The sequence below is a fragment of the Crocuta crocuta genome, unplaced genomic scaffold, assembly GCF_008692635.1.
Source record: "Crocuta crocuta isolate KB4526 unplaced genomic scaffold, BGI_CrCroc_1.0 scaffold80, whole genome shotgun sequence".
NCBI classification, from domain to species: Eukaryota; Metazoa; Chordata; class Mammalia; order Carnivora; family Hyaenidae; genus Crocuta; species Crocuta crocuta.
In genome coordinates, this window is record NW_027527559.1 from 967,484 (window position 1) to 992,559 (window position 25,076).

At 46.6% G+C, this 25,076-nt stretch overlaps 2 protein-coding genes across 3 annotated transcripts in view; one reads left to right on the plus strand and one right to left on the minus strand.

Moving 5' to 3' along the window:
- Window positions 1-25,076, minus strand: part of LOC144236384 (uncharacterized) — a 613,069-nt gene that overhangs the window by 135,189 nt on the left and 452,804 nt on the right. The gene's annotated exons all lie outside the window — the stretch shown is intronic.
- Window positions 21,184-25,076, plus strand: part of LOC144236036 (caspase-1-like) — a 17,787-nt gene continuing 13,894 nt past the window's right edge. For both annotated transcript variants that reach the window (XM_077769648.1, XM_077769654.1), the window contains exons 1-3: window positions 21,184-21,281; window positions 21,850-22,116; window positions 24,462-24,518. In XM_077769648.1, coding sequence (XP_077625774.1) covers window positions 21,275-21,281; window positions 21,850-22,116; window positions 24,462-24,518 — 331 coding nt within the window. In that variant the 5' untranslated portion in view covers window positions 21,184-21,274. The remainder of the gene's footprint in view (window positions 21,282-21,849; window positions 22,117-24,461; window positions 24,519-25,076) is intronic.

Consider the following 25,076-nt stretch of genomic DNA (forward strand, 5'->3'; position numbering starts at 1 on the left):
AGAAGGCAGAAATGGGGAGTTAGTGTTTAACGGCAGTAGTTACAGCTTCCCAGGATAATGAGAGTTTTAGAGGCGTGGTGGGGATGGAGGCGCGGCGGGGATGTGAGGATGCTTGTACTTAAGGCCACTGAGCCAAACACCTAAAGGTGGTTAAGACGGTAAGTTTTGTGTTTTGTGTATTTTGCCCCAATTAAAAAAAGAGAAGTCTTAGAACTGGATTAAGTGGACAAAATCCTGGACACTTGGGTTAACTGTCTAAACATCCATGAAGGGAGGATTCTTTAGTGCATATACTTCACTCTATGTGCACTTTCTTATTTGTTTCATGTTCTCACTTCCCCAAGCAATGGAGGCAAATGTCTTTGGGGAGCAATTTCTGCTGCAGTCTAAGGTTCAGGGGCCTGAAAATGTCTTGGGAAATGAGAATAATTTAAAGCTTCTTAGGACATAATTATTAACATAGATATGTAGGTGTAACCATTATTTCTCAGTCCGTGCACTCACCTGCCTAAAAAGATAGGGGGCCCTTGTTTGTTGGCTCAACCGCACATCCAAGGTGAACGTAAGGCGCCATGGCTGATGAGTCTTTTTCAGTTTGTGAAAGGGCTGCCTTCCTCACTAGGCTTGATGAAGATTTACAGAGGTGACCTTGGGCTGGAGGGGGAACAGGACGAGGAATGGAAGGAGCTCAGGGAGCCTTTGCAGCGTTTTTGAGGTAAAAGGTAAAGACCAAGAAGAATCTGAAATTCTGGTAGCATCCTATTACTTTCCTAGTCTTATCTGAATTTGAAGCGATGAATCACCCACGGATAAGAATGGGCACAGGATGGGTGTGGGCAGCTGTTGTTCCCACGGGAAATAGTCTGTCAAACCCTCCAGCAGGCAAGAGACGGGTGTATCAGAGCAGAATGACCTCTGACTTTCAGGAGGCTGACAGAGAAATCATGAAATCGAGTCTCCCAGCTCACTCAGTGAGCACATGTGGATGAGGCTAAGATCAGAAAGAATTATGGGGAGTAGATGCCTCTATATCTTGCCTGCAAGATTCAAAGGTAGGAGATCATTCTTCAAGACTACTGACTCCCATGGAGATTAACGTTTGGTTAAATAGATTAGAATGATCGCATTCCTGTTGGTGAACTGGGAGGGAAACTGTGTTCACTACTTGAAGTATCTTTGTGCTTCTAATGAAGTTCTGGGAAAGAAGAGGAGGCGAGAGCACAGTAAATGCCTTGCTGGGTCAGGTGTCTTCGTAGCAGATGGACTCATTTGCCAGGAAGAGGGAGACAAAGCGGGAGCTTAAAACGCCAGAGTCATGGATAAGGCTTGAGAGCTGACTGGTAGGGAAAGGATACCACACCTGCCAGACATGTGTTGTACATGCCTGTGAGGCAGACTCTGGCCTCGCACACAAGACGGGGCCGCACTCTGGCAAGGTTCAACGCTTCAAGCTAAGGTCCACGAAGTCACCGTATTTTGAGCCCGGGATCTATCATCTTCATTCACCTTGTCAGTTGAGAGCAGAGTTTCTTTCATCTCAGCCTCAGATCCCATTCCTGAATACGGGGGCCCAAGTGTGTGTTCTCTGGTCTCTACCCTTGTGTGTCCCTGTGCCTTTTCTCTCAGCCTCCACCGCCGATTAGTTCCCCTCTAGGCCTGCTCTGCAGGGAGTCACGTCATTCAGCCAGTCTAGAGGTCTTCACCCCGAACCCTCTGATGCACCACTCGCCACGGAACCCTAGGGACTCCTGCATTTATTATACAGTGATGGTGGGACTGTCAAAGAACAAACTGAGTATGTACATAAGATTAAATGTACACAACATAATCACATGTGCGTCAATTCACACATGGATTCGGTTTCCTGGTCAACCCTGGTGCTTTTTGTTTCGGGTAATACTGATAGTGCCAGTTAGTGGGTGGAAATCTAAGGTCTACCTCCATGACCTCCAGTCCCCCTAAGATCCAGTCCCAGGTTCCGGTGTCTGAGCCAGCCCATTCTTATCACCCTCTGCTCCCTCTACAGATTGAAGATGGGGTAGGTGGGGGGCTCTCTGTTCTCCCAAAGCCACTTCAGGGAAAGATAATGCTCTTGTGGGAGAAACTATCTGCTTCTGCAAAGCTGGCCAGTGTCTCCAGAGGCCATTTATTTGTAATAAATGTCTCACTCTGTTAAAATGCTTGCTTCTCGTCTCCTCCCCGACTCCATCAGTAACACCAAAGGCCCTGGATGACTGCATTTCAACCGAGAAAATCCCTCCCCCCTTCTCTTGGCTTCTTGGTAGGCTCCCTCGTAATCCTATGGACATGCATAGATTGCGCTTTGCTGGTGCCAGCCCCTGGCTTCTGCTGTAACAGGAAGCAAAGCCCTCACCCAGTCAATCTTCAGTTGCATCACCTCTTGGTAAGTTTTCCAGAACCAGGTCTATGCAAACAACCCAAGATAATAAGCAGACCTTCCTTGCTGGGACAGTACCAGAGGAAACCCACGCACAGATACTCCAATGCCAGAAAGAAAGCTTCCTCAAAAATGGTTCATAAAAGTACCGACAGTAAATACGGTCTTTCGGGACCAAATGTGCGCAGTGGAACCAGATGTGGCTTGCTACCCGAGGGATGAAGATTTGTGGGATCAGCCATCATGGCTCTGTACTCTTCAGAGCAGGGAAACAGCCATTAATTCCACCTAGGCTGTAGTTTCCTTGTGCCTAGAGCGATAAATAATAAGGTATTATGTTCCGGAAACCTTGAGAGGGTTTCCATTTTGTTACCTCATGCCAATAGCTGAGATTTCTGACAAAGATTATAGCAAAGGACAGAAGGCCAGGAGCTAATATCAAAACAGGCACTGGCTTTCCCATGTGTGTGTGCTGTCGAGGAGTTTCTTATAAAGCTAAACTAAAACCTAATGTGGTTCTTTTCCTTTTAGAATTTGTTGGTCATAACTGCTGGGAAAAAATACTCCCGGTAGACATGAACTACCACAGGTGAAGACTTTCAGTGCTCCCCTCCATGGAGGGGGTCTCTGCCACTGACACGTGTGTATTCATGAGACACCACAGAGCGGGACCAGGGCTCCATTCTCATATGTAACGATAGCCTCTTTGGAGAAACACACATTGCTCAGGGGATTGTGTTTTGCGGGTGCTTTGGCAGTGTGCTTAGTGATCAAGAGCACAGGTCTGAGGTCAGAACAGCTCCAAAGTAAGTAATAAAGTCTAAGACACGGTTCAAAGCAATACTTTTATCTCTCCTGCCTCCCAGGTCCGTCGACCTGATGGCCATCCACAGCCCCTCTTACGTATTTTAGAACTGCCGCTGTTTAAAGCAGAACATCCTCTGGGAAATACCTGTCAGACCCCTGCTGAAGACGTAACAACAGCTTCCACGGCCTTTAACACAGCTGACGCCTTCCTCTGGGGGCCTTGTTACTCAAATGCACTCAAATAGGGCACATGAACCCTTGGGCAAAACTCTTCCCTCGCTCCCATTTCTGTGCTTCTCCCTGTCATACATGGTCTCCTCTTCTCTGAATGCTATTCTCCTCAGCCCACCTGTCATACTGAAGTCACATGTCATGTGTGCACGAGAGCACTCACTGACCGTGGCCAGCTTATCCTGCTCTTAAGAGCTTCCCGTCTAACCACAACCAGCCTTGACTATGTGCCGCCATTCAGCATTCTCTCAACTAATTTTCACATGAGCCTTATGATGTTACTATTCTTATCATCCCAGTTTTTAAAAACATGTTTTATTTATTTGTTTGTTTGTTTGTTATGTATTTATTTTGAGAGAGAGAGAGAGAGCTCTTGTGCATGAGTGGGAGAGGGGCAGAGAGGAGAGAATCCCAAACAGGCTACAGGCTACGCACTGCTAGCACAGAGCCCTGACTCAGGGCTCAATCCCACAAATCATGAGATCATGACCTGAACCTAAATCAAGAGTTGGACATTTGGCCAACCAAGCCGCCCAGGCAGTCGCTATCGTCCCACTTTTAACAGGTAACATGCTGGGACCTACCAGGCTGGTAAGTGCGAGAGATGAGACGTTGATGCCTGTCTTAAACCCCAGCGATCTACAGTGTAAAGAGAGCCATTTGTCTCATGAGCATAACATACATTTAGGTTGAAGGATGTTCAAACATTTTTTAATGTGGTTATTGGCATATTTTTCTTCTAAAGTAGATACAAATCACCATGAGGATATTGGACGCCATGTCAATTTTCATTCGCTAAGTTCACCTGGGCCACAAGCACACCCTATCAGACACCTTATTAAATAATTCTTAAGAAAAAGACTGAGGATTGTTTAGGTCTCTGTGGATAATTTTATTTATGCGCACAAATATTTGTGAATGTGGAATAAAGGATATATTTCTACTGACCCTCTCTTCCCAAAAGCACAGGGAAAGGATTTACAAATTACAACAGTTCTATGATTCCAGACTAACCTAATCTCTAAATAGGTTCCTTTGAGTAACTTCACCCTTTCAGCCAAGGCTTGGTACTGGGGCTTTGTACCCTACGACTGGGTGAAAGCAAGAGCCTCAGTTGACTACGTGCTTCTGCAAGAAATTTCTGCAAGTCGCTCAGGGGAGATGCCTCTTACTCATATTCTTCTTTTCCCATAGCCTAGGCATCTCTGAGCTAGATGGCTCCACATGAGGGAACTGCCATGCATTGGAGGTCAGTTTTGGAGCCACCAAGGCATACTCATTTCAAGAGATGAATTTTATTTTACGACATCAGCAAATCCCATTATTTCCAGATAGTCATACCTTGAAATGGATGATTAGCCAGCCTGTGAAAGGAATTGACAGTGAAGAATGCCCAGCATATATGGGAAAATAATGCTCAGCATTGTTAAGTATTTTAATCGCTTTCCTCTTGCCTCAGAAGCCCATTCTAGAAATGACCATGTTATACAAGGCTCCCCAGAAGTGGGTCCTCCCTTGCCAGGAGTGATTGGTGTTTCCAAAGCAACCACACCCTGTGGAGCCCATCTCACTTGGTATTAACCACGGATCCATGAAATTAATCAATAACGGAAAGACAATGGAGATTTCTGAGGGCTGACGCTAAGCTCTACTCACAGATGCTCATTCTGAGCTGTCTTATCCCTCCCCATGGCTGAAGTTTTCATCTCTGTATTTTCCTACATCACATTCTCAAATCCAGACCACACTCCAGAGTCCCCAGTGTCTGTCTTCAGCTGCCAGCTACGCATTTTCCGTCAGTTTGGACTAAACATGACCAAATCTCAACTCACCACCCTCCCACAAAGTCATTCCTCTTTCAGATCACCCTGTGCCCAAAGGGATCATCACCCATCAGATCAAACAGAACTTTGACTGACCCCGGGCTTTTCTTTCTCCTGCACCCCCAGCATTCAAGCATTAAAGAACTCGATTATTCTTTAATCAAATGTATCTTAATTTCCCATCCTCCCTACCTTTATCCAGTGTTACTGGCCACGTTCCTACTGTACAATGTGTTTCCGCTGCCAACAGCATTTATTGCGGTTTTATTTTCTAAACCCATTGTTCTTCCTCACTGGACTCTAACTTCCGTTGAAGTCAGTGAACATGGTGGTCTTATTTGCAGATACAGCTCCATCTAGGCATATTTTTTACTGCTTTTGCTGTTACGCAGTAAATTCCAGTATGCTGTATTTTCATTTCCCTTTGTCTCGATATACTTTCAGATTTCCATTGTGATTTTTTTTAGTTTATTTATTTTGAGACAGAGACTATGCGAGTGTGGTAGGGGCAGAGAGAGAGAGGGGAAAGGGAATCCCAAGCAGGCTCTGCACTGGTGGCACAGGGCCCAATCTGGGGCTTGAACTCACCAACTGTGAGATCATGACCTGAGCCAAAACCAAGAGTCAGATGCTTAACTGAAAGAGCCACCCAGGCTCCCCTCCCTTGTGATTTTCATTTGACCCACTCACTGCTTGCTCAAGATGATTGCTCAGGATTAAATTGTGTTATTTAATTTCCACATTAAAAATTTTTTTTCACAGTTTTCTTTTTGCCATTGATTTCTATTTCCATCCCATGGTGGATGGTGTTTAGAAAAAAGAGACTTGGCATGATTTCAATCTTCTTAAATAAGTTCAGACTTGTTTGGGTGGGGCTTGAGATTCTACATTTCTTTCTGTGTTTGTTTTTTTTTTTTCTAATGTTTATTTACTTTTGAGAGAGAGAGAGAAAGCTTGAGCAGAGGAGGGGCTGAGAGAGACGGAGACAGAATCCTAAGCAGGCTCCACACCGTCAGCACAAAGCCTGGTACAGGGCTTGAACTCATGAACCACGAGATCATGACCTGAGCCAAAGTCAGAGGCTCAACCCAGTGAGGCAGCCAGGTGCCCCAAGAGTCTACATATCTAATGGTCCATGGCTAATCCCAGTACTGCCAGACTATAGAAGAGCTCCGACTATCAGAGCTCTCGTGGATGCTAGATTTCTGCAACACCGTCTTCCAAATATGGGACACCCAGAACTGTTCCCGGTTTTGAGACAAATTAAGGGTCATCATCATCTAGGCCCTACTGCTGGACAAATGGTATGTTGCCTGAGTGCAGGGAGCATAGGATTTGCAAATTTCTTGTCACCAGTGCTTGTCATCCAGTGGTACTTGTAGCCTGATGAAGGTCAGAGAATGGGTCTGGTGCCTGCTGCTGAGGACCTTATCTTCTGGCTGCATTTATCTTGCTATCAGGTAATAAAGCCACTTGAAGGTGAATGTTTAATCCTACATTTTACTGCTGGACAATGAGTATGTTATATCTGTTTTCAAAACCTATTGTGCCAAATTAATATTCTTTTCAGGAAAAGCAGAAAGTAGCCTTGGCTGTTTGTGGGAAAGAGAGGCAGTGGATTTTAAATGATGGTGCAAGTGTGTGAGGGTGTGTGTGGTGGGGGGAGAGGGCAGGGTAGAAACAGCAGAGAGACAATGATGGCGAAGAAAGGAGACTATAAGAGAGAAAGAAACTGGCAGGATGACCAGACCAACATCTCTTTCGTTGTTTTCAGTGAGTAGCAAGCAGAGAAAACTGTCTGCTCTGTGGAAAAACACGTGTGGGTGACGCGGGATCCCTGGGACTACTTCTGTAGGAGCCCAGATGATGCCATTCACAAAGCCCAGGGGAGGGGGGGGGGACACTGTGCTTGCTTGCTTCCTTTCAGTCTCAAGGGAATTGTTTTATTTTTACAAGTTCAAGTGGCAAGCGCCCAGACTTCAGTAAATCCCCAAATGGAAGGACGAGGAGACCTTACAATACGCAGACCTATGTGAAGACAGTTAGGCAGCTGAAACGAGTATCTTAGTTCTTAATAGAGATTTTTGTGCGTGCTTTACGTGTCCCTCCCTGTGTTACCTTGCCTTCTGCTTATCCACAGAAACTAAGCCTGCATAGCCCTGCCCCACGTAGTTTGCCTACCATTTAATGATCTCTTCAGGGAACAGTGGAAGAATTGCAGAGGAACGTGTAGAGGTCGCTCAGACAGAAGCAAAACAAAACTCCAACAGCAATAGGCTTGTAGTCTGACTAGGCAGACTAGAGAAATACTTGAGGGATTATTCAGCAGCAACGCCTAAAGTTAGTGAGTGAACATTGTGGGGGACAGTGGGGAATAAGTCTGATAAGACACATTAGTGTCACAGCGGCAGCCTTGAAAAGCGAAGGCAAGAAGGTTGCACGGAGATGCACGGTCTGTTACAGAGGAATTAATGTATCACTTCGTTTAGATCAGACTTTGGTCGCCAAACTAATCTGGGTATATATTCACACCCACCTTTGTTTCGCTCTTAGTGGATGTTGATTGCCTATGCCATTAATCTTAGCTACAGATTTTTATCTGTAAGAAGAGTTAACACTACCGATCTCATAGTGTAGTAGGCTTACATGAGATGCTGTATGTAGGAAATTAAGCATAGGGCTTCCCACGCCATATGTAACTGCTCAGTAAAGATGAGGATGGTAATGACCGTGAGGGTGACCTTAATTATCTCAGTGGAGACCCTCCTGAGCACAGAGATGGACTCTGGGACCTGCATGCAGGTAGTGTATATAGGAGGGGTTCAGAGGAAGCAGTAATTAGTGAGGCAGCTGGGAAGGAACATGGAAGGGAGAAAATCACCCAAAAATGTTTCCTTAATGTGTTAATTCCTATTCCCAGCAACCGGAGTCCAGTCTCCCCGAGGGATCTTCTGCACAGTATAGAAGCTGCCCTACAGGAAGTGGGGGTTTGGGGGCAGTTATCAACCCACTATTGCCTGCACTGGGGAGTCCACACCTGCACCCACATTTCCGGGTGCATGTGCTCACCCACGAGCAGCCAGCCCTCAGCTCTCTGGTGACCATCTCCAGGCAGCAAGGCAGAGACGACCAGAGACTGGGTGGCTCCAGCTGGGACACTGGTCACGAGCCGAGCTCTGCACCTCAGAGCACTCGGGTTAGGCAGGATAAGGTGCATGGGATGGAGATTTTCTCAACTCCTCAGTCCAAATCAGCACCACATACTACACTGCTTGGAGGCGCGTGTTGTATTACCCAAGCCTTCAATTTGTTTTCTCTTCATCAACATAACTTCAAGGCCACCCTCCCTCTGCCCTTGAAATGGATGTGATTCTTCAGTCTTCCGAAGTCCTCGTGGAAATACACTGTTTCACTTACGAGAACTTTTCTCTTATGACACTTTTTATATTCTCCTTGCATTACAGATAGTTCAAGAGGTATATAAGGGTAATGATTAACATTACTGGACGCCTGCTGTTCAATAGGTGATACTGATTTTCAAGTATTAAATTTAATCCACCAGTTTCTCCAAAGCAGGTAGTTTCCGAGAAGGGAAACGGAGACTTGAGTTGGTAAATGATCCCCTCATTCATGACACCAGTGTAAAGTGTTGATGTTATTAAGAATGGCTAAGCCCAAAGTCTGGCCTTTAATCTCCTCATCAGAGGTCCTGAATGTAAACAGCCCACAGGCTTGGCGAGAAGCATAAATCACAGGAATCAGGTTATGTGTGAACAGCCACGCAGGGAGAGCATATGAGCACAGAAATGTAGCTATAGGGACTGGGTTCTAGGTAATTACTGTTCTGTGGGAATTCACACAGAATTACAAGGGAGCCCTGTCATCCAAGATCCTATTTAAAACTCACAACTTTGAACTTCTGATACAGAATCAACAACAAAAGAAATCAAATTCACGAGGGTCAGAGGAAAGACATCTGTGCTCATGAGAGAGTCTGAGGGTCCTCGACGCTTGGCTTCTGTTCTGACCACAGGCTCAGCTGCGCCCCAAGATTACGGGTCTGAGGGATGGAGGCTTCCCCTCACTCCCTGGACCAGGGAGCTCATCTCGCTGACACTGCTCCCTCAGCTGCAAAACAGAACCATAATGTCTGTGCCCCTTCCCAGGGCTGCCGCCGCAGAGCGTCCCCAGCTGCGAGGCTCGCAATAGAAACATGTTCTCTTGCAGTTCTGGAATCCATAGGTCAGCGGGCCATGCTCTCTCCACAGCTGCTGACACCTGGGCTTACGACCACAACGAACCTCCGATCTCCACTTTCATCATCACATCACTGCGTTCCCTCAGTGCCTCTGTGCTCGCATGCCGTTGTGTCTGTGTTCCCCAGTCTCTTTTCATGAGGTCACCAGTCATACTGGGTACAGAGCTCGCTCCAATATGACCTCATCTTCACCGATGACATTTGCAAGGATCCTTTTTCCAGATACGGGCATGTTCTAACTTACTGCAGGTTAGTGCCTCAACATTTATTTTTGTGGTACACAATTCAAATGGGAACAACGCCTAATTCACAGGGCTGTTTTGGAAAGCAGTTATTCTCTGTGTTTACACTGTTTCCTCATTTAGTAGACTCATCTTTTTTCCTCAGTTCCGGAAATTTTTCTTTAAGTGTTGTCTTTTGTCAACTTCCTCAATTATGTCCTTCCAGAAGTTTAATCAGCTATATCTGAAACATTCTCATTTCATCCTTGATATTTCTGAATTCCTTTCTCAAATCTCCCGGCTCCTCACCTCCGCATATTGAATTCCAGATAAATTATTTGAATATATTGTCTGGATCACTTATGCTCTCCCAAATTCTGTGTGTCTACCTTTCAACCTAACCACTATTAAGTACAACTGATAGATTTCCTTTACATGTTCCATCTTCATTAAGTTGCTCTGATTATTCCTTATTATAAAATAATTGGTTTTTGCTTCTTTTACTTGAACCTCTCATACACGGTCATTGTACACACCATATTTGATTAGTTCAACATCTGAATATCCTTGGGGACATGTATTTGTATTTTCTTGTTTCTGTTGATATTCCCATAGTGGCTCCCATCCTAGTCCATAAACTTCATCTGTCAGTACAGTTACTATTTCAGAGGAGGATCTGGACACTGACCTTGGAAAGGAATTCTTTCTGCTTCTGCTTGCATGCAACACAGCAGATTGCAGACCTTGCCCATCTCTCCTCAAGGATTTGGCTCCAGTGCTATTTTAAAGTCAGTCTTTCTACCATATGTAGGTCCCATGTCAGTATTTTCATAATACTGTTGACCCAGAAATCTGATGCATGGAGAACACACCTCTCCTATCTGCCGGCCAGTCCAGACAAGCTCATTGCTCTTTCACTCCAGCCCACAACCTCTGCAGCTTCTTCTTCCCAGCCAACCTCTGACTCCCAGGGACTTCCATCCCATCTCTAGACGTCAATGCCCTGGCCACCCAGGGCTCTGCTCCCGGTTTCTGTGGGACCAGCAATGCCCTCAAGAGTGTGCTCTACTAAATTATCAATGCTATGATACCTGGGGGGCTCAAAGAGCTTCTGGTTATTCGAGATACGATATTAGGACACTCAGCAGTGGTCTTTTTTTTTTTTTAAAGTTTATTTATTTGAGGAGAGAGAGGAAAACAAAAGCATAAGTAGGGGAAGGGAAGAGAGAGGGAAGAAGGGAGAATCCCAAGCAGGCTTCACACGGTCAGTATAGAGCCTGATGCAGGGCTTGAACTCATGAACTTTGAAATCATGACCTGAGCTGAAGTTGGAAGCTTAATTGACCGAGCCACTAAGGAGCCCCCACGAGTGATCTTTAATAGAGGATAGGCATCACAAATATCTAGAATTATTCTGATGTATTCATAAGCCTAAGCCTCACCCTTGGAGATTCTGATTCAGTAATCTGGAGAGGGCCTGACTACCAGTATTTTCAAAAGTTTCCACTAGCAGATCCAATGTGGAACAACTACAGTCATACATCAGAGATGCTGTGGGTTCGGTTCCAGACCAGCACAATAAAGTGAAAATCATAATAAAGGGAGTCGAATGAATTTTTGGTTTACCACTGAATATAAAGTTATATTTTCAGTATACTATAGTCTACTAAGTATACAACAGCATAATGACCAAATGAACAAAGAGGAACAGAAAGAAATCCAATGTATACTGCCTTAATTACAAAATACTTTACTGCTAAAAATGCTAACTATCATCTGCGCTTTAGTGAGTCATAATCTTTTTTGCTGGTGAAGGGTCTTGCCTCTGATGATTGTTGACTGGCCACGGTGGCTGCTGAAGACCGGGGTGGCTTGGGCAATTTCGCAAAAAAAGACAACAATGAAGTTTGCTACATTAAGTGACTCTTCCTTTCATGAACAATTTCTCTGTAGCACAGGAGGCTGTTTGACAGCATTTGTGACAGCCACAGTAGAAGTTCTTTTGAAACTGTAGTCCGTCCTCTCAAACTAAATCAACTAAGTTCATGTGATAGTCTGAATCCTGTGTTGTCAACAGTCTTCACAGTCTTCACGGCAGCATCACCAGTGGATTCCTTCTCAAGAAACCACTCCCTTTCCCAAGAAGCAGCCCCTCCTTCGTTCAAGTTTTATCACTAGCTCAAAGCCACTCAGTCCCATCTTCAGGCTCCACTTCTGATTTTTGTTTTCTTGCTGTTCCCACCACATCTGCAGTGACCTCCTCTGCTGAGGACTTGAATCCCTCAGAGTCACCTGTGAGGGCTGGAATCAACGTCTTCCAAACTCACATTAATGCTGATGTCTTGACCTCCTCCCATGAATCACAATATTCTTACTGTCATCTAGAATCCTTTCCAGAGGTTTTCAGTTTACTTTGCCAGACCCATTAGATGAATCACTTTCTATGGCAATTGTAGCCTTACAAAATATGGTTTTTTTAAATGTTTGTTAATTTTTGAGAGACCGAGAGAGACAGAGCATGAGTGGTGGAGGGGTGGAGAGAGAGGGAGACAGAGAATCCAAAGCAGGCTCCAGGCTCAAGCCTGATGTGGTGTTCAAACTCACGAACCACAAGATCATGAGCCCAAGTCAGATGCTTAACCAACTGAGCCACCCAGGTGCCCCAAAAATGTATTTCTTAAGTAATGAGACTTTAAAATTGAAATGACTCCTTGGATCCCTGGATTGAAGAATGGGTGTTGTGCTAGCAGGTATGAAAACAACATTAATTTTGTTGTACATTTCCATCGGAATTCTTGAATGACCAGGACGCTGTTCATAATCAGCAATATTTTGAAAGAAATCTTTTTATTCTAAGGAGTAGACCCCAACAATGGGCTCAAAATACTCAGTAGGCCATGTTGTAAACAGATAAGGTCATCTAGACTTTGTTGAATACAGGCAGAGGAGGTTTGGCATAGTTCTTAAGGTCCCTAGGATTTTCAAAATGGTGAACAGCACTGGCCTCAACTGAAAGTGACCAGCTGCATTAACCCCTGACAAAAGAGTCAACCTGTCCTTTGAAGCTTTGAATCCAAGCACTGACTTCTATTCTCTGGCTATGAAACTCTTAGATGACATCTCCTTAAAATAGAAGGCTGGTTCATGTACATTAAAAATCTGTAGCTTAGCATAGCCACCTTCACTGATTGTCTTAGCTGGACCTTCTGGATAACTTACAGCTTCTACATCAGCACTTACTGCTCTGCCTGAAACTTTGTTATAATGTTGGCTTCTTTCCTTAAACCTCATGAACCAACCTCTACTAGCTTCAACATTTTTGTCTGAAGCTTCTTCACCGTAGGCTTTGGCTTAAAGGAACGCTATGACTGGTTGGAACTTCTATCCAAACCAGTAAAACATTCCCCATATCAGCAATAAGGCTGTTTCACTTTCTTATCACTCACGTGATCACTGGAGTAGCACTTTTAATTTTTAACAACAATCTTTCCTTTGTGTTCTGTCAAAGAACAAAAATTCGGCTGAGCAATCTGAGCATCAAACTGGTTTTCTTAGGAGATGCAGGAATGGTACCACATTCCATCTAGCAAGTAGAGGGCGAGCACCGGGAAGTTTTACAAAATGGGAATATTTGAAAGGACGGGGGTGGGGGGGTAGGGCAAAGAAGTTCTTAGCAAAAGAAAAGAAAGGAAGGATTATTCCAGGCTAGGCCACCCTTCCCTCAGGGCGGGCCCCAGAATGGTCTTCCTCTGATGACATTTCCAGAATTCCCAGTCCACCAGGCTCCAGACTGTGGCCAACAGGGTCCTATGAGTTGGGATCTGGGAAAACTTCTATGATGTGCTGAGGACAGGCTTGAGTATAAGGCATGAGAGATTTCTAGCAGCTGGTCATTCTAGCCTGGGACAACAAAGGGTCAGCAGAAAGCTGTGTATCATTAGACACCAGGCTGCAGGTGACTATCTCACGTGGAGAGTTTATATCTTCACCCAGGGTGAACCGTGAACAGTCAGCAAGATCAGAGCCACGCACTGAGGCCAGGAAGTCCAGGCGTTTTGGCAAGTTCCGAAATTGTAAGTTGGAGGATCTCGGTTCTCTCACCCTTGTCTGATGACTGAGGCGATGCGTGCAGTGGTAATTCTATATTCGACATCATTTGTTTCACCTGGTTTGCCCAGGGAAGTGGGCGCTTCCATCAGTGGAGTTCATGGACAGCAAACCCCAAGTGGGAAACACACTTTCCACCACTTTCTCTGGCGGGTGGACACATCAGCCTTGCAGCATGGGGAAGCCGCAGCTCATCCAGAAAACACAAGCACAGTAAGAGCATATCGGTAACGCTCACCGAGGGGCGGCTGGGTCAAGTCTCGCTGCAGGTGTTCAAAGGATGCAGATAGAGAAGATCTGAAGCTTCTGGGACCAAAAAAGAGTTTCTACAATGATGGGCCTAACAGGTTATACATTGCTGGGTGACAGTTTCTGCAATTTTATAGAAGTCTCCTCACCAATTTGGGTCACCTTAAATGCATAGTGCATTTAAGTGCATAAGTCCAGGATTCCAAATACTATTTTAAAAAATGAGGTTCTTGAGAAAGCCAGGAAAAACCGAGCGGCCATGCTGAGTTTCCCACACCCCTGGCTGTTTCATTTATGGGCACTGTCTATGCATCTGGATTTCTCTGCTCTAGGAGCAGACGGTTGCCGCGGTGCAAGGGCGTCAGGATGGCAGAAGTCTGGCACCCAGGGGTCGCACACATGCCACAATATTTACCTGTTGCTGCTGTTCATGCATGAAAACCAGCAAGATATCCTTTAGTACTCAGTTTGGTTCAGTCCTTTTACTGTGAGCCTCAGTGTTGATGACAGCACGTTCAGAATGTTCAGAGAATAATCACAAGTGACAACATTATACCAGGACCTCTGGCATTTTTAGGAATTTCTCAGAATTTCAAGAACGCTTATTTTTATAGACCCATACAAATACAATATAGAGAGGGCTTACTATCAGTTCTCATTTGTTAATACTTTCCATGTAATTTAATGTGTCAAATAAGCCTGGTTAGTTTAACAAATCTTTGAAACATTCCAAGGATGGGGCACCTGGGTGGCTCAGTTAGCTGACCATCCAACTTTGGCTCAGAGCGTGATCTTAATGATTGGTGGGTTCAAGCTCTGTGTAGGTTCTGTGCTGACAGCCAGCTCGGAGCCTGGAGCCTGCTTCGGATTCTGTGTCTCCCTCTCTCTCTGTCCCTCCCCTGCTCATGCTCTGTTTCTCTCTCTCTCTCTCTCTCCAAAAAAAAAATAAATAAATAAATACACACACACACACACACACACACACACACACACACACATACACAAAGAGTACCTATGAAATGTCCGAAGAACACTCTGGAAAAAAATCCTAGAGTTATTTCTAGTCAAAAAGTCTTCATTGAGAACTCAATTTGGGGAAGTTTGTTCAAAGTACCAAAAAAATTAAAAAAGAGTCACAATAAAACACTAGTCAAATAGGACCATAAGTCACTGCAACAGTAAGTTATCTCCATAAGCATGATGACAGTTAAAGATTTTGCAGGCAAACATAGAAAGCGAAACAGCTGAACAAATCAAAACAAACCCAGAAAACCTTAGCTTTTGGTAACTGAGTTCAGTTTTTTTAAGGAATCAAAGACCCAATAAAGACACATAATATTATTTTGACAACACCCAGAAATCTTGTTTCTGCGGCATATTACTTAAAACGAAATAAAAAAAGGGGCGCCTGGGTGGCTCAGTCGGTTAAGCATCTGACTTAGGCTCAGGTCATGATCTCGCGGTTCATGGGTTCGAGCCCTGCGTCAGGCTCTGTGCTGACAGCTCAGAGCCTGGAGCCTGCTTCAGATTCTCTGTCTCTCTCTCTCTCTGACCCTACCCTGCTCATGCTGTCTCTCTCTCTCTCAGAAAAAAAAAAAATTAAAAAAAACCCCCCAAAATAAAAAAAAAAAAAGCTTTTACAATCTCTTATGAAAAGCAGACCAAAGGTCCAAGAAAACTTTGTCCTTCTAGCGAGAAAACCAAGTTCTCGTTTGCACCAGCTTGCCTTTTTAACTAAAATTCATTTTAATCTAGGCCTTTGAAAAGAATCGTTTTTCCACCAACCTTCTACGGCTTTCACTTCTGCATTCAGATTTTGTCCTATGCTTTTCCTCTTTAGCAACCACTGTTTCACTATTTTATCTTATTGGGGCATGATCTAAATATTCGATACATTTCTATCTTTTAATTTACCAAGACTCTAAAGTTTCAAGTTAACAAAAATTTTGGGAAGTTAGAGTATATGTATCACAAAATGTAATTGTTGTTGTTAAAGTTTATCTATATACTTTTTGAAAATGTAGTTTATTCTCAAATTGGTTTCCATACAACACCCAGTGCTCACCTCAGCAAGTGCCCTNGTTTTTCCCCCTTCCTCTCCCACATGGTCTTCTGTTAAGTTTCACAACATCCACATGTGAATGAAAACATATGGCATCTGTCCTTCTCTGCCTGACTTATTTTGCTCAGCATAACATGCTCCAGTTCCACCCACGTTGCTGCAAATGGCCAGCTTTCATTCTTTCTCATTGCCAAGTAGTATTCCATCGTCTAGATGTACCATATCTTCTTATTCCACTTATATCTAAATCATTTGCTCCCAGAAGTATGTTTACATTACCCACAAAAACTTCATGAGACATCTGACAAAATCAGCCATCACTGTAGATTATTTGTGCCAGTAAATTACAACAGATAACATGAATAGAACTAGTAAATTCGGGTAGAATAAAACGTGTTCAACTGCAACTCTAAACACATGACTATTTTAATTAAACCAACAAACTTAAACTAACTTTACTTAAGATTATCCCAGGTCACGTGAACTTGGAAAACATTTGGGTTAATTTCTGTTCCGTCTGTGAGAAGTTATATGAATGCCAGTTTATAGAAGGGCCTGTTTGTTTGGGACCATTGAAGAGAGCTCTTTGATGACACTTGACAGTCCTGTACGGAGACAGAGAGGGGCACACGTCGACGGCACACACGTGTAGGAACGCATGGACATACAGACGGACGAAAACCAAAACCTCAGAGCTTCTGCTTTGATACTGTTGCCATGAACAAAACCCACTCATTATAAAAGTGGGATTTCCAATTTGTTTTTCTGGTATGTGGAACAAGTTAAGGGTTACCTGCTAGGTGGTTAAAGAGTTTTCTACTAATATTTGTGGAGAAGACACAAGATCTGTATTTGTCCTTGACAAGTCCAGTTCCAAAAGACCTTTCCCCTTTTTGTTTTTTTCTTGATAAGAATTACCAGCCTCAAATTTGCATTTGAAGGAGATGGACCTGATAAGATCCCAGAAGAGAGCAAGTAGATCATTTACCATTTCAAAGGCACAGAGATAAAATGGGTTCCCTAAGGCCAGAGTTTTAGAATATTTGCAATCTTGTGTGAGATTAAATAGGGAGGTTTTAGAATTGGTAAGAGAAAAAAATCTCTGAGTGGACTTTGAATTCTTCCTGGAGCTACACCTGTGGTCCTACAAAGACTAGATTTGTACAAGGCCAACTATTCTATTAATTCCTCAGAGAACTGGGTTGTTGCCTGAGTGGTGGGAAGGACTCACACACACACACACACACACACACACACACACACACACACACACACCCACCCCTGTGTTGGAACGATTTCTTTCCCTCTGGGTACATTTAAGCTTAGGGGGGAGGATTGCCAAAAATAAATCCTAAAATAATAAAAAATAAAAAGCAAAAATAACACACACACAGACACACACACACACACACACACACTATAAGGTTGTGAGTATCAATGAAGAACAAAACTTCAACTGAGTAAATGTGAAGATCTAATTGCCCTAATTAAGCACTTTATGAGCCAGGCAGCATCCCATTTAGCGGGCAGAGGGGAACTCTGAGGAGGTGTGCAAAATGGAAGGTTTTCCCAGGAAGGAGGAAGGGGCAAGAAAGTTATTAGCAAAAGAAAAGGACTGATGGGGGCAAGGTCACCTTCCCTGAGCGGGAAGGGCAGGAGGTCAGGAAATGAATGACCTCAGCTCCCTTCAGGGAGGAGGGGAGGCTGGAGAGGGCCCATGTGATGGTTTACTTCACTGAGGTAGAAGATTCCTGGCTGACCAGTTAGGAGCGGATTTCTGGGGAAGGCAGAAGCTGCAGTCAGGGCAGGGGTGAAGTCCCAGTTTGTGGACTTGTCCTAAATGACATCATGTTGGGCCTGTGGTTTTCTTTTTAACAGTTCACAACCTGGCTGTCGGCCTATCTGGGCTTCTGACGGGTCTTCTTCTCTGAGCTTGGTCATTTCTAGCTTCTGGTTGAAAGTGAGAGACGTGACTCTTCCTGCCACTGAACTCCCAGAGGTCACTGAGGGTTGTTCACTGGGCTGATCTCAGCGCTGCTGGGTCTCACAGAACAGGGAGGTCGGTGGGCGGGGCAGTCAGGACACAGGCAGCAGTTAAGGACTGAGACTGCGGCATCCCCAAACCATCCCTTCAGTAACGTCAGAAATCACTGCCGACCACCGTAACAAACAGAGGAACAATAATGAAAAAGCTCAAAACCCTGTGAGAATGACCACAATGTGACAAAGACAGCAAGTGAGTGGATGCTGCTGGGAAAGCGGCCCTGACAGACTTGCCTGAGGTGCGGTTGCCACAAACCTTCCGTTTGTAAAAAATACAGTATCTGCAAAGCACAACAAAACAAGGTTTGCTCGTACTTATCCCAGGGCCTACTTTTTGGTAAGCACTCAATGCAAAAGAGCTCCTTCGGAGGCGCATCCCTCTGACTCTCCCACTCAAGGATCCACAGCGGCTCCTACTGCCTGTCATGTCCCCCTGGATTCCTCACTGAGGCGGACTGTTGTAAATCATCATAGCCTAGACCCAACCTACCTCTCAAAACTCAATTCCCACTGATCCCAAAGGAACATCCTTTAATTCAAGCACTCTTGTTTTTCTCTCCTTCCTAGGACTCTGGCCTCGGCATTTTGTTTATATTAATCTCCTCACTGGGTTGTTCTGGTCACATATTTCCACTCTTAGTAGACAGACAGATAGGCATGTAGATGTTAGACACATAGACAGACAGATAGGTGCGAGACAGACACATAGATAGATTGAAACACAGATACACAGAGAGATACATAGATAGATGCTAGACAAAACACAGATAGACAGACAGATATTAGACACATAGATAGATAGATGATAAACAATAGGCTTTGAGTCAACCAAACAAATTATACCACATACTCACGGACTCTGCTATTGAGAAGGAGACTTGTCCACTCTGGGTCTCCATGTTTTGATCTTTAAAACTGAGCTACTAGTAATAATTTTCCAGCATTTCTGAGTGGGTGAAAGAACCTACTTCAGTCCCTGGAACACAGAAAGGTCTCAGGGTAGTTGTCTTCTCTCTCCTCCATCACCATCCCCAAACCACCCGCCTCCTGCTGCCCCAGACTGGTCCAGCCAGCCTCTGCAAGCCTCCCTAACTGCTTCTGGTCCTCGGGTCATATTTAATTGGCTTTCTCACAGCGCTTTTATCTATGCTCTCGTTTATTGTCATTGTAGTTATTCTCATTGCTTCTACTTTATCTCCTCAAGTTATCTTTGTCTCACAGCAGCAGGTGCAGAGTCCGTCCGATCCTCTGAGTCTGCACGCCACACTCCCAGGAGCAGGGAGGCGGGGAGGAGCGCCCCCCCCCCACCCCAACAAGGAGCCGAATGGGGAGGAGCGCTGGCCTCTCCCCTGGGCTCCCCAGCCCGTGCTCGCTGAGTCTCTGACCCTGGGTCCTCTCAATGTAACAGGAAATCCATGCCTATGTAACCGTCTAACTTACACACTTGTTGTGACAGGACACGAGATTAAAAAAAAAACAAACCCAGAAGCATTTTACAAAACCATATATTTGGGCATGACCTTGCTTCCAGGTCACAGCCATGTGCATGTGGCCATTCCACCCTGAAAAGAATATGAGCCCACCCTCCCCATACGGGAGAGAAAAGAGGAGCGTAGAGGTGCACAGCAGCGTTTCCAAGATCTACATGGAAGTCCACCCCAGGGCTGTGAGACCTCAAAGTCCTTGGTGACAGGATGCAGGAGAGGGAACTTTTTGACCAAGAAAAAAATAAAAGAATATGTCATAGCTGGTTAGTGCTGTCACCGAGATGCGTTCATCATGAGGTCCGAACAGCTCCACAAAAATCAAGAAGAATACATTTTGGAGAGCCCTGGAGGGTATGTGGCTTTCTAAGTGTCGTAAGGGGCACAGGCGGAGTACAAGCCCAGGGACCTTCTGTCCCCTAAGCTGTCCCCCGTCCTGGACACTGGTGTCGGAGCACAGCCCGGCGAGCACCGGCGACTCTCACATGAGCACCGGTAAATCATATGTTCCACTGATGACTGGGCTGCTGCAATTAATTTATTTTACGAGGATTTTTTCTATGTAATACAATTTACTAGGTACATGTCTTTTTTTCTTTCTTTTTAGTTTATTTATGTAGTTTGAGAGAGAGTGCGAGCGAGGGGACGGGTGGAGGAGAGACGGAGAGAGAAAGAATCCCAAGCAGGCTCTGCACTGTGGTTCGAAAGCTCAGTCAGAGATTCTGAGTCCACGGCCGGACTTGGAGCTTCTACTGTGTCCCTAGACTCAGAGCCAAGGAAGAGCCATAGGAGAGAAGACATTTGGTTCCGGGGAACAATGATTCCATCCCTAAAAGCAAACCTGCGTCCAGGAGCACAGCCCGGCGCTGCAGGGGAGGGGGGGGGGGCAGGGAGCGTGGCTCCACTTCCCCAGATGCTCTGGGCTGAGAGTCTGTGTCCAGAACCGCACGCGAGACCCCGAGGCCCAAGCTGACGTGCTGGGAGGTGAGGGCTTTGGAAGCCGATTAGGTCACGGGGGGCAGAACTGAACGGGATTGGGGCCCTCAGAAAAGAGGCTCCAGAGAGCTCCTCTTCCTGCGAGAAGTCAGCAGCCTGAGCCCCAGCAAGGGGCCAGCACCTCAACGCCAGTGGGTACTGCGGCCCTGACCCCGGGCCGGAAGCGTCTGGAGCTGTGACAGGCAGGCCCCTGGGGTTGACCCGCCGCCCAGTGTGTGCCCTTCCTTTCCAGCGGCCAGAAAGGACTAAGTGAGGTGCCAAAGCAGAGGGTCTGCACCCACCATACGAGTTCAACGTGCACACACTTCCCCACGGGCTCCTGGCGCTCCAAGCCCCTCTCCCTCCCACCCCGACCTCCCAGCACTAGGGGAAGAAACCCCCAAAGCTAGCTCCCCGGTGCAGTCCACGGTTTCCGAGAACTGCCTGCCTCTTGAAGGGGCGGGGGTGGGGGTGGGGGTGTGGGCGGAAAACACAACAGGATGCCAACGGGTGAGCAGTGGCTATTTCTCAACATGTGTACACACCCTGCTAAAGGGAAGGTGGACCGTGCTTTCGCTTTCACACCACACGCCAGCGGGGCTGACAGAGAGGAGCCATGGCCGGTGAGTCTTGCACGGTCTCCACAGGGCAGCTCTTGGGGAGATCAGTTCTGGCTTTTAGTTCTAGGGGTGTTCAGGTGATCAGAACAGAGAGGCAGGGGCGGGGGAGGGCAGAGGGAGAGGGTTCCAGATAATTCCACAGCCTGCAGAGAAGACAGGCAAGAGCCAGAAGGGAGCCAGGGCTTTGCTGGATTCCTGCGGTCCTGCCGTCCTAACTGGATGTGAAGGGCCGCCGTCTGTAGAAGGTGCTGGATCGGCCCAGGATGGGCACCACGGGAAACGTGAGGACCGAGCGCTGCTTCTTTATCTTCCCCTGCAGGGCTGAGTCAACGCAGGGCATGTCAGGGTCCCGCCAGGTTTCCCGGTGGGAATGCAGGGAGTCGGTGTGGTTTCGGGCGGCCCAGGGCGCGCCGGGCAGTGCCAGGCACAGCGCGGGGTGTGCGCCTGCAGCCTGCCTGCTCCGTGTGGAGGGGCGTCCTAGGATTACAGCCCAAGCAGGCCACCCCGGCCGCGGACCCGAGAGGCCGTCAGCCCGTTTTCATGACTTGAGGCACCCTTGTTCTCCAAACAGACAAGGTTCTGAAGAGCAAGCGGAAGCAGTTCATCAACTCAGTGGGCATGGGGACGCTCAGCGGCCTGCTGGATGAACTCTTCCAGAACAGCGTGCTGAACCAGGAGGAGATGGAGAGAGTGAAATGCGAAAACGCCACGGTCATGGATAAGGCCCGAGCTCTGATCGACGCCGTCCTGCGGAAAGGGCCGCGCGCGTGCCAGCTGGTCATCTCTCACATCTGCGAAGAGGACACCCACCTCGCAGAGACGCTGGAGCTCTGCTCAAGTAAGCGCCAATGACTCAGACCAAAGTGGCACAGGCCCCGGGTGCCCGACACCGGGCTTCTCCACTGCTCCCATCGGTTTGCGGGCGACTTCCTTGTTCTGGCTCTGCGGCCCCATTTCTCTATTCGGTGTCTCCTGCTCCCTTTTTGCTCCTGGCCTCAGTAGACTTCTTTGGATTAAAGCTCATTCCCCACCCTGAACATGTGGTGGCTCATTTGTTTAAGTTCATGAGAACAGTCTGAAAAGTTTCAGGCTGTATTCTCCAGACATCCTGCCAAGGCAGTGAATCAACCAGTCTCTCCCTCTCTCTCCCTCTGTCTCTCTCTGGTTAAAGTCCAGGGGACCCAAGTAGTCATCAGACATAAGGACTTCGGGTCGGCCATCAAGTACACTTTATAGCCTCTCTCCAAAACTCTGCTCTCCAGGAGGAATAAAATATATTTCAGCAACGGGGGAACGCTCAGAGAGTAAACTCAGTGCTTACGGAAAAGTACAGATTTTCAAGGGACTCTGTTGGTTACCCCCTCGCGTCTTGTCCCGAGCAAGACTGTCCACTGGCTGCCACCAGGCTACGGGCCACTCTGTGAGCCGTCCGCAAGCCCCACCCCCAGGCCTTCTGAGGGCCCAATCCTGGGCTCAGACCTCTGAGCGGCTCCTCCTGTGGTCACTTAGTCCCTCCCCACAGCGAAGACAGGGGCTCCAATGGAGTCCAGCCCCTGGTCTCTTTTGCAGGTGCCAAAGCCAGTTAGAAAGAGACGTTCTTTGAAAATGAGAAGCCTTTTTTCCTAGGGCTTGGGGGAAGCCTGTGCCTGCTGAGTGATCTAGCAAGCACCCACTGGGGGGTAACAAGTTTCTCATTCATCCTTCAGTAACACTTTCATTTAACATATCCCCCAAATTAGAGATGGCCAATAAATAACAATAAGGGTCTAGGATACTTTTAGAATAGCCAGGTCCTCATTCTGTCCCATTCCTTTCCACTCATAGTCCGTGAGCCCTAGAGGCACCTGTATAAGTCACCGTGACACTCCATGTGTGGGGCGGTACCTTTCAAGTTATCCCATGGAGCCTCCTCGGTGAGGGCTGTGGGACTTTGTCTCCCCCTCATCTTTCAGCTGATCTTTTTAGGTCCATGGAATATGACAATTAGATGTAATATCTGGGTGCACTCTAATGGGAGAGATCCTTCTAAGAGAAATTTCTTGGTCATAAGAAGGCTGACTGCTATTGCCATAAAAAAGGCCTCCTCCAGAAAATGCTCTTGAAGTTACTGATGGCTCGTTTACTCCAGCAGTCCAGATGGGAGGGACGGGTCAAGTGCAGCATGCTGTCTTTGGCTTGAAGTTTGATGGGGTTTCCTGGGGTTTTCCTCCCTTCGCAGCAGGGGAATGAATGGACCATAGTTTCTATATGGAAATCTGGTTTCCGATAGGGACCATGAAATGAAGACTTGGGAGTACCTCTCATTTGTTAGCTTATGCCAATTCTTAGAGTTTCCGGGATAAGCTTCTCAGGTGGCTGTTGTTGTACTGAGACCCTTATAAAACCTCAAACAGATTTAAATTAAATTCTGGTCCTTAAACCTGGCAATCATAAAAGTTACCAAAGAGGATTTATTGCAGTGATTTTACTCAGCCTGATACTGCAGCGGAGGCTCCCCAGCGTTTCCCTGCGTGGAGTGTGGCTTATGTCCCCCCGTGGCAGGTGCGGTTACAGGGCGGTGCTCAGGCATCCTGGCACTAGCGTCCCCAGGCTGTGCCCTTCGTGGGCTGGCAGAACAGTATACTTGATAAGAGCCCATGGATGGTATTGAAGACAGGCTTGCATTCACATCCTGGCTTGGCCAATCTGCTGTTCTATGACGCTTGGGAAACAGACTTAACACTGATGGAAGGTCGATGAGGAGGTCACCTGTCCTCATTTTCTGCTGTGGCCAGTCTTGGCACAGCTAAACATCCAGGTGCAGATGCCTGCTCATTTCGGTGATCTCTGAAACCCCGCCCGTCTCGGCCGCAGACACTGTTGCACACGCTTGGTAGGCAGTAGGGTTCACCCCAGGAGCCACCTTGAGACCTAGGAAGTAAGAGACTTCGTGACTCTACACGTGATGCTGCCTCAGTCCCGCTTTCATTGTAGAAAGCAGAAATGGAAGAGCCACTTCCGGATTCCCATTCATTCTGTCACCCAGGTGCCCGGGCTTTGGCTTCTTGGTGATGGGTGTGGTTCTCAGCTAGTCCTTTCTCGAACAGGCCCGCGGAGGCACTTCCAAAGAGGGTGTCCAAGACATCGGGCACAATTCTTGAGAGATGATAAGTGACTATTTTAACGTTCTGAATCTTTCCTCAGGTTCACGGTCTGGAAATTCTCTCACGGACTCTGCAGCAGCGGTTTCTCCTCTTCCAGGTAATGGTATTTGCAAAGCAAGGACATCGAACTGCATCTTTCCTGATGTGAACTATAGGTCCACGGGATGACCCCAGGGTGAGAGGGCAATGGGTAGTTCTCATGGATTGATCTGAGGCCTTGTTCTCAATCTGTGTGCTTTCACAGAGGCTGTCTCCATTGCATTACTGCCATGTTTATGCCAACAGATTCTAAATCCGTGTCCCAAACCCGACTGCCTGCTTGAACACCACACTGCCCTGTTCTCGTGCCTACTGAACACAGGCTCTCCGGACTCTATGTGCCCCGGGCTGAGCTTGTCCCCCTGCCCCCCACTTTGCTTCCCTCCAGTTCCCTCTGTCCCAGTTAATGGCACCACTCTTGCTCAGTTATTCACAACAAAAACCCGAAATTATCTTCAGTTCTTTCTTTGTCCTCACTTCCAACATTCAAGAAGTGGCCAAGCTTACAGATTCCTCTCTCAAATCCAGATCCTTCTCTCCACTTTTATCTCTATTACCCTATTTCAGAATCCCTTTTCCTATGGTGACCTATGATCCTTCAGCCGTTTACTACACT